The sequence below is a fragment of the Protobothrops mucrosquamatus genome, unplaced genomic scaffold (genome assembly GCF_001527695.2).
Source record: "Protobothrops mucrosquamatus isolate PMUCROS unplaced genomic scaffold, P.Mucros_1.0 scaffold_9, whole genome shotgun sequence".
In the NCBI taxonomy this organism is placed as follows: Eukaryota; Metazoa; Chordata; class Lepidosauria; order Squamata; family Viperidae; genus Protobothrops; species Protobothrops mucrosquamatus.
The window spans coordinates 17,843-28,336 of record NW_015386085.1 but is presented as its reverse complement, the minus strand read 5'-3'; the positions used below and the strand labels follow the sequence as shown (position 1 = coordinate 28,336).

General features: G+C 36.4%; 1 protein-coding gene across 1 annotated transcript; it reads right to left on the bottom strand.

Annotated features, from left to right (window-relative positions):
• Nucleotides 1-584: 584 nt before the first annotated feature.
• MDH1B (malate dehydrogenase 1B) lies at nucleotides 585-9,624 on the bottom strand. Its single transcript, XM_029284484.1, has 8 exons — nucleotides 9,516-9,624; nucleotides 8,695-8,829; nucleotides 7,451-7,593; nucleotides 4,984-5,483; nucleotides 3,737-3,878; nucleotides 2,600-2,763; nucleotides 679-818; nucleotides 585-593 (listed from the first exon to the last, which is right to left on the bottom strand). The coding sequence occupies exons 3-8, from the start codon at nucleotides 7,567-7,569 to the stop codon at nucleotides 585-587; spliced, it is 1,074 nt and encodes a 357-aa protein (XP_029140317.1). The 5' UTR covers nucleotides 7,570-7,593; nucleotides 8,695-8,829; nucleotides 9,516-9,624.
• Nucleotides 9,625-10,494: the final 870 nt, after the last annotated feature.

Below are 10,494 nucleotides of genomic sequence, written 5' to 3'. Positions count from 1 at the left end.
TACTTCACCTAAGGCAACTTGTTTTTCCTGAATAGAAAAAAACTGTATCAATTGGAGGTGATTTATAACAACACTCATAAGAAGACTTTCAATTAATAAAGACTTTTCATTAATACAGCTACTTGAGTGTCTCCATAACAATAAAGTGTTACTCCTAAACAATTAATCTGTTAATCTCATAAGTGGATTTGATTTTAAGGGAAATTATAATTTCCACAGAATAATGTAATTTTATTTTTATAATAATTTTTGCTAATTTTTATGTTCATAAAAATATTTTATCAGATATACCACTTGTTGCCATTGCCCACAGATGATTTAAAAACCTTCAGCGTGTCTTTTTGAATTCACATTATCAATAAATTTATAAAATCTTGTCAATTATTTCATGCATCATGTTCTATTATGTACATATTTTTTCCATTGTCCAAAATAAACAGCTAACAAACCATCAAGAAAATAATTTTAATATAATAATTTTCAAATTAAGTTTAATGTTTAAATTTCAATTTCAATGATAAAAAAGAACTGGACAAGGCTCACTTTGTGGAACAGCTATAATATCTTGATGAAAACTTTCTAGATTATCCAAACTAAAAGGACAAATTATATGAATAATTTGATATGGAAAATATGAATATGAAAAAATGAATATATACATAAACAATATGATTTTACCCGAATGAGATCACAGGCCAGGATCAGAAGATACGATTGAGTTTTTTCATTAATTTCTATTTCTGTATAGATCTCCCAGCTGCCATTCTCAAACCTTATGGGCATTGAATAGACAATCCCCTCAGGAAGTCCAAATTGACCTAAGGAACAGAAATAATTGACTTCAAAAATATAAAACACACAAATAATAAATCCATAATACGCAGATATTTTTTCTATGCCATTTGAGCATCACAAGAATATGATGCACATCCCTCCATTCTAATTCTAAAAAAATAAAACAGAATGACTAGAACTGACTTTTAGCAATAAATACTCCTCTCTGGTCTAGGAATTACTCCCATTGTTATGATGGAGAGAGTAGAAGAGAATTGTTCTTATCACTATAATCTAGGTCAGTGATGGTGAACCTTTTAGAGACTGAGTGCCCAAACTGCAACACAAAACCCACTTATGCATCATCGAGTGCCGGGTGGGTGTGGCCCATTGGCTGGGTGTGGCCAATTGGGTGGGCGTGGCTGCGGTGGTAATGGCAGACTGGGTGGGACTAAAAAGTTCAATCAATTCCAACTTTGCAAGAACTTTTTTTCCCCGCGAGAAGTTGAAATTGACTGATTGAACCTTTTTTTTTTTTGCACATGGTGGCAGAGGCCTAAAGAGAAAAGGTTTTATAAAACCCAGCTGAAGGCCTAGGACTGGGGCGACGATGCGCGTGCCCACAGAGAGGGCTCTGAATGCCACCTTTGGCACCCGTGCCATAGGTTCGCCACCACTGATCTAGGTTTAAACTATATTTTCTAGACATGGCCACTAGTAAAGGTATAATCTAGAAGATATTATAATATTTTACAGATCTAAAGAGAAGTTATTAATTTGGTAAATAAAACTTTGTATTAATCTTAACTGATGCATGATTTCTTAGAAATCCATCTACAGAATCAGAAAAACCAAAAGAGCACCATTATTATTGTTAATAATAATTGTCAATTATTATTATTTCTGATTATACCAAGTTGTTCATTAAAAAAACCTCTTAAATTACTTTAAGTTCTCATTTTGCTTGAGGATCGCACACAATAATCCCCTAAAATAGGGATTGATTATAAATGTTGGGAAGAGACTGAGCGTTATAATAAATATATATAAGTTATACATAAATGAACAAATATGAAATATGCATGTAGGCCAGACGGCCAGATTAATTTGATGCCAAACCTATATGCAGATCCATAGAACAACTCTTAGATATCCAAAAATACAATATCTGAGAAGCAGTTGCCCTATTATAACAAAGAAGAGTAGATGCACACTTCATGCACATGTCTACTTCTATCTAAAATAAAATAAACAATGGACAAAGACAGAAACATTAATGACGATTACAACTAATGTTCCTATTTCAGTTAGATTTCTAAACTGAGATTCAAAGAATTGGCTCATGTTTAAAGTAGATCCTGTAAAATCACAGGATAAAACCAGTTTAGTGTTGCAGAGGCTATGAGTCCTAGTCCTGTTTTGGACACAAAGCCAGCTGGATTTCCCTGATGCTTAGCCCTAAGGAAGCAGGCAATGGCAAATCACTTCTGAAAACATGGTAAGAAAACTGCAGGAACTAGACTAGGAAGTTTCCAGGAGTCAAAACTGACTCGAAGGCACAAAATCATCACCCTCATAACATTAATTATCAGTCTCATCCAAGAGGAGGGATTGACGGCACCTCTGCAGCCCCTGCATCCTGATCCCTTAGCTAAAAGGGCTCTGCATTTTACAGGTGCAGGGCTTTAAAAACACAGTCACATCTGCCATCTTGACTTTTTTGATCCCCCTACAGGCATCCCATACTGAAAATATTCAGCTTTGGTGGAAAAGGCTTTAGTAACACCAAAGTAAGTGGGACAGAAAAGCTTTTCAGAACATTTACCTTCGCTAATTACTCCCAAAGAGATCATTTCTCCAGGAGGGGATCCTTGGTACCAGTATCTCAGCACAGTAGCAACTGTATGTGCAGGTGCCATTCCTAAATCACGAGCTCTCCAAGAACTTAATGAACTCAATGAAGCCACAAATTCAATTTCCATCCATTCACTGTTAACAAGAAATTACAGCTTTTAAAAAACATAATACAGAAAACAAATGTAAAATGTCCTCTGACAAGATGAATGTCAATCAAAGAAATTAAATTAGCAGGAGGGGGTCCTGGAGACAAGCTTCTGTGCTGGAGCTCTCCTCCTGTAAAACCAGTTATCCTTAAAAATAAAAATGTACCTTATTATTATATTTAGAAAGTTGTTAAAACATCATTATTCAGGCAGTCATTTTGGTATCAGAGACACAGTAATTATGGTACTATGGAGTTAACTAAACTAAATATTATGACTTTACAAACTATTGCCATGTGTTTTATTATATTTCTAAGCTATTTAGATTTGCCCAATACAGATATTTGTAACAGAAAATTCAGGAAACAATATCCAGAAACAATTTTGATAGCAAAATGTGTCTTAAAATCCATGAAGTAGAACTTTAAAAGAGCATTAGATTAAAGCTGGACAACCATTTGCCTGAAATGGTATAGGGTTTCCTGCCTGAGCAGAGGGTTGGACTAGATGACCTCCAAGGTCCCTTCCAACTCTGTTATCCTGTATGCTGTAAAGCTGTTAATTGCCAGAGCAGCCCATTTATTTACTTTTTAATATGATAACATTAATTATTTTAAAGGAAAATACCAAGCTTTAGGTAATGATATTCTTTAATAATACAGCATTACATACAGGGTTAGAAATATATTGTAGAAATTTTAATCTGTACCAGAGTTCTAGAACTCTGTTGGTAGAAGTAAAGCTATAGGAAGATGCCTAATATCAAAAAAGATTTACATACTTTTACCGCTAATCATTTTGGGTGTTGAACATAAACAAAACTATTGATGTTACAAAGCAATTTTAAATTTAAGTAGACAGCAATCTTAACACTTTAACGTCAGTCTGTCAACTGTCCATGTTTCTATAATGTTTCAAGAACTACATAATATCAATTTTAAAAATATCAGAAAGAATACCGATCAAATAGCACATCCAACAAAGGACGAAAAAAACTTGGTGGGCCCCAGATGGCACTATCATATCTATATAGCTCTGTTTTACTCAGATCAACGAAGCTATTGCCACTGATGTTCCCCCAGACAATGAGGTTTTTTATTCCTGTTGAAGACAACAATGGAAAATTGAAAGAACAGACTAACAAGATGAAAGATTAACCTATTTCAGCACCCTAATTGGCACTAAAATGTCTCAAACCCATATGCAGTCAATAATGGTCCCTGTAACTGTTCCCCAGCATGCAGTTCTTCTAATTTGAAGGTGCCATGTAGTCAACACGGCCACCAGCATAGATAATAACTATCATTTGTGTGGGCTTTATCTGAATCCTTCACATTCTCTTCCCTAAAGCACCAAAATTCCTTTACATTCATGCACAATATTGAACAACTTGCCTTCTGTGTATATCCAATCCCTCAAAATTTATAGCCTTGTGAAATCATACTATTACTATCTAGAATCCATTTATCACCTCATGAATTAGGATCCTTCCATATGCCTTTAGAGAGAATAGAGGATGGCCTGGGAGGGGAACAACACATCTGCACTTCATTCCCATGGCCCTGACTTCAATTTTCCTGGGAATATGCAGAGAGCTATTTTACAAAAAGACTCAGACTCTTTCCCATCTCTCTAGTGTGTAAGAGGAAGAGACATGGACTGATTTGCAAGATTTTGTTATTGTAGACCAGGGGTGTCAAACTGCCGACCTGCGGGCCGGATGCATCATAGCGAAACCGCGCCCACCCCATTGCTGGCAATGGCAAAAAAGTCGCAATACATCGCAACACGTCACATGACGTTGCGAGTTTGACACCCCTGTTGTAGGCTATCTCAATAAAGTATGACTCTAGTCTTCTTATGGAAACTCTTTCCTGATCTGTCTATCTAAGAAGGCCAACATTAATACTGCAAGTCTTCCCAAGTTCCCTTTTCTCCCTCTTATACCCAGGGAGTCAGCAGGAGAGGACTAGGTGGGAATAGTCTAGGTCTCTTCATAACATTCTTCTGGCTCTCCGGATTTAACATGTTTCTTTTGCCCTAGTGTTTACCTAATGGCCTCTAGATTCTTTCTTTAAGGTCATCTTTCTGGACTTTTACATACATGCTTTAATTTTCATTTATAGTTTGTCTTTGTTATAGTTTTAAACATGAGACAAAAATAGTCCAAACTAATTCAGTGATTAAGCATCAATCTATAACATACCTGCTGGGTGCATTTGCATTTTTCTTGCTACCATAGCCTTGGCTTCACTTTCCAACAGCATGGCAAGAGTGATAATATTTCTAGGATTTATAGAGGGTGCATATGTCATAAGCATTAATGACTTAAGGTTGGTAAAAGTTTTTCCCATCACAATAATTTTGACATTGCTTTTGGCATTCTGCTCTATCAAAGGGCCATATGTTTTACATTGATTAGTCACTTGGTGGATACAGTGTTCGAGTGTTGGGATTGTTTCCTGTAGGATGTCGTCAAACAAAATGATGATATCAGCATCAAGGAAAATCTCCTCCAGTTCAGTATGCAAGGTGACACTACGAAGGACTGGGGATGCTAAATCTTGGGTCTCCATGACAATACCGTGAAGAATTTCTTTGAAACTACTTCTGTCAAACAAATGAAGGCTTATCTCAGTTTCCATTCCAAATATTTCTCCATTGGTTAATAAAGGGATCAGATGATAGCAGGCAGAACTGCATGCTCTAAGAAAAAAGCAGTAAGGAAAACCATTAGTTATGAAGCATTTGGTATCCATAGAATTTATTTTTCAGTTCATTGTGGGCAGATTGGTGGTAGTGATGAAATTTTGCAAAGCAAGTGGCAAGAAAGGGAGACCAAAGCCTCCTTAATCAATCAAATCCCTCACAATATATTAGTATGTACTAGCTGTACCCGGCCACGCGTTGCTGTGGCTCAGTCTGGTTAAATGGAAAAGAAAGAAAAGAGAAAGCGCACGTTTGTAATATGTTTAATTTCACAATGCTTGTGGGTATACAATATTTTTTGTTCTTCCATTTCTGGCGCTGTTTTTCAAAAAAAGCATGTTTTTACCTGTCACAGGTGTGACATCTATATAATAGTAGGTATATAAAAACACACGTGTATTTGAATGCAACGTTGTGTCAAAATTTCAAAGCAATCGGTGAAGAACTTTCGGAGATTTAAGATTTTGAACAAACGAACATTTACATTTTTATTTATATAAATAGATGTCTCTATACTGAAAGGATCTGCATATTACATACCAAATACCCCGTGTGCTGCTGCTCTTCTGATTTATTCTGTGCTAGCATAAGCATCTGGAATGGGAGGGTGAATTAATTCTGAGAAAAACAATTGCTCTGGCAGAAACTTTCCTTGCAACTATCTGTAAAGTACTTTCCTCCTTTTTTTAAAGAGAGATTTTGAAAGAATCTGGGGAGATTTTTATCCTATCTTTCAAATAAAATCAAGCTTTCATGTAGTTTTCTTGGTAACAATATGGAAATTGCTTGCATTGCTTTCTTCCAGCATTTTTTTTGAATTTGTCATTCTAACCCATAGCCTAGAACAGGGGTGTCAAACTACCAGCCTGTGGGCCAGTTGCATCATGCGGAGGCCGCGCCCACCCCAACTCCGGCAATCCGAAAAAAGTCGTGATACGTCGTGACACGTCATGTGACACAGTGAGTTTGACACCTGTGGCCTAGAATCTAGATCAGTGGTTCTCAACCTGTGGGTCGGGACCCCATTTGGGGTCGATTGACCATTTCACGGGGGTCGCCAAGCAAGGCTGTCCGCCATTTTTTTGTCCGCCATTTTTTTTGTCTGCTATTTTTTCCCCCCTTTTCCGGCGGGTGCCTTACCTCCCTTGGGCTGGGCCAGCTGGTGGTCGGCCTGCTCCGTCTCCTCCGCTTGCCAGCTACGCCTCGGCCAGCGCAGTGGGCGGAACCACACATGCGCGGCGCTCCCGGGCAGGGAAAGTCCTTGACTTACGACCGGTTGGGTAGTCCTCGACTTACGACCGGTTTAGTCCTCGACTTATGACCGGTTTAGTCCTCGACTTATGACCGGTTGGGGTCGCGGCATTAAAAAGGTTGAGAACCACTGATCTAGATTTCCTGGTGATTTTCCATCCAAATACTAACCAAGCTTAACTTTTTGATATTAATCAAATTCAGTTATGTGATCTGACAAATATTAACCCCTTCACCAAACATTTGCATCTATGGGTTTAGCATAGTTGAAAATATACTTGCCTTAGGAGATTATATATAAATGTGTAAGAAACATAATGATAAATATCTGTGAACTTCCCCATTTTATTTAATCACAAAAAAATGATAGAACAAGGGAAACCAATTCAATGGCAATAACACATTCTGGAATCAGCAAAAATATACAGATTCCTATTTTGAGACAACTAAGCAGCACGGTCAGATAGATGGCAGGGATCATTCTCCTACTTTCCCATAGCTAACGGACAGAGCCACTCTGCAGTTGGACACTAAAGAGGAATTATCCAAATTCTTGAATGCCAATCTGGCAATCTTGCAATCACAACAAAAGAATGCACTCACTAGTATATGTATTTCCAGTTCAGCAAATATGACTCTGTAAACACTGTATTAATAAGAAAAAAATGAATTAAAGTTTTTCAGACTCTGTTGTTTCTTTTTCATCTTCTCACCTATTAAGCCAAATGTGCAAGGGGTTGATAAGACTTTTTAGTTCTTTCTCTTCTGCTTCAATTTCTGTGCAAGTCTGCAAGTTCTCATTAGCTATTAGTAACATCTCTTTAGTCATCATATCTGATGTGATGTTATAGTATTGCTGAAGATTAAAAAGGCTGATCAACAAATATCTCAAATTCTGAAGACCAAAACACATTTGATTACAAAAATATAGAAATAATAACAGAATAGGGAGAGCAATCTAAATTTATGACATTAGGTATCCAAGATGAACAGGATTTACGTAAATAACATAACATGGGAAGCAGATTTCAATTTTTCCAGATTTTATTTTCGCCAGACCCTTATTTCTACTACAAAGTCAAGAGCAAAGACATATTCTTGGAGTTTAACAATATGGTGTCTCTTGGTGTCTCTGGGCATTTCTTGATCTATGGATTTGTTTTAAATCCAGATATGAACTCACTTCAGAGTTCCCACAAAAAATCTAGTGACTCCATGGACATGCATAGAGTTTTACCGGGGGGAAGTGCAAAAGTGTTTTGTTTTCTTCCCAGTTTAATCTACAGCTCTGGGATTTTCTGATGGTTTTCCTTTCAAGTCCTAATTCTGCTCAGCTTTTCAAGATTGGTCAAGGTCAGCTGCTACCACCATATTGGCAGTTTACTTCCTCAAAATCCACTCATTACTGTACTCATTTTTCTTCATTTCAACGTTTTTACATTGTTATTGCTATTTTTAAGTTATACCCTTTGTTTTTGAGAACGATTAGATGATGTATAGTGAGTAATCAGATCTAGTTGTCATATATCCCAGGGTACTGGTTAATAAAACCACTAACCGTTCTAAGAAATTTTAATAAAATGGATCACTTATTTCAAGATGTTAATACGTGTCATGAACAATGTTTATATAACGACTAATGGTTTTGACTAAGTAATCAGAATCAAATGGAAATTCCTTTTCTATTTACTTTAACAAACTGTTTTATTCCTTTATATTATCTGTTTCAAATGCCTTCAATAAGATTCAGATATTTTACTGATATATTTAAATTCCCATTCACTAATTCCCTAACAATTTTAATTAAGCTGACTGAAGCATTGTGTTGAATCATGGTTAAATATACTGTATACTGAAATTTGGTCAGTCTGAAAACAAATAAAAACAGATTGATGAGAAAAAGACAAGAAGCTAGCAGAAAAATCAATATGCAACAAGTCAATATGCAAATTTTTACCTGAGCATGTTCTAGAAAATCATTGAATCCCCCTAGAAGAAGGCCCCTTCCACCACGGTCCAACAGTTCTCTCCAAATAATTGGGGAGCGTTTGTGTTTCCAGCCATTCTCATTACAGATCTCCTGAAGCCACTTCTAAGGATAAATGCCCTCAAATTAAGCATATCATGCAATGCTAATATGTATAAATCCATAAATGGCTTTCACTGCCATGTTGAAATAACCATCCTTACATTTCCTACAATTATCCAAACATTCTCCCTTCATACAGAACAAGAGGCTAATATGAAAAGTATATTTCTGAATAGAATCTATGAAAGTGGATGCTTCCATTCGGATGGAAGAGAGCTCACATACTAGCAAAGCAACTTGCCCACCTCGTAACATTTGGTACCTATATTTGAATGCCCAAAGTCAGCTCAGTCTGCAGATGAAACACACTCACCATTTTTTATTTACATAATTATGAAGTGGGAGGAGACTTTTTCATCATTTGGTCCAAGCAAAACAAATGAAGCTTTTGTGTATCATCAATGCCACTTTTATCCATCAATAAATATTAAAGTCATAAAAAGCTATTGTAGATTTCCTAAACTTTATGCCCAAAACCATCATACATTTGATATATGTTACAAATAACCAAACTCAAAGGCTAGCAGAGTTCATTAGCTTTCTTCATCACTGTTTCCATGTAACTATTTTATGCACTGTACATTTATCCCATCTCTCTCTTCTGCTACCTGTAAAGATACTTCTGAAGGTTAATGGATTCCAAAAGTAGAGAAGCTTCTCACTAGTGAACCAGACTGAAATAATTTTACCTCCCAGTTGTCGGGATGTTGAACAATCTTGTGTATCCTGAAGTTAGGCAAATTGTTCCCCAGATAGTCAGCAAGGAGTTCTGCCTTAGCATAGTAGGGACAATCTGCTCTACCTGGAAATTAAGTAGTTAATAAGAATTGTACATTTACAAACATGTGATTTCTTTACTGGATTTACTGTATATCCCAGCTTTCACTCAAGAGCCCAAGATAGTGCTGCTGCTTCCTATTTTCCCCACAGTAACCATCCAGTGGGAGAGGTTGGGCTGAAAGAGAATGACCTGATCCAAAGTCATGAGAAACTTCTATGGCTGAGGATGGATTAGAACTTGGGTCATCCACATCCTAATCCCAAACCTTGACCAATGCAGAGCCCTGGTAATGCTGAAGTAATTTGATATTAAAAATTAAAGAGCATCAGAGTGTAATGATGATCAAACTACAACAATACATTATTTCACAGAAACAATATTTGACACAGCTTTGGTAGATTTTATTGAAATAATTTATAAAATAGTACTTGGATTGCTTAGACAATTCATGGAATTAGTTTTAGTTTGATTTTGCAGCCCTTGGTTGATTAGAAGACATTGAAAACAAACCAGAAAATAGGCTAAAGTTAGTTTATAAATTGCTCCTACAGCAAAAAATTCAGAAGACTGGAAATAAAGATTTAAATGTTTATGTCTCTCTTTGCTGCTATGTAGCAGTTGAATGGATTGTGCTGCCCAGATATAGCAGGCCTAATATTGTACAATGTTTCTTATACAGAAGGTATGGCTGGGTCCATACTGTTAAGCCATGATTTGTTTAATCAAGATTTACTGAATAATCCACAACAGGCTGAATTCATACATTAAATCATTTCAATGGCTGGTTCATACGACCCTGAATGCTACAACCCAAATTAGATTTTAAGCCTGAACCCCTAATTTATTTATTTTTTAATTACTTTGTCTTGGACTTCCAGTTTTGAACG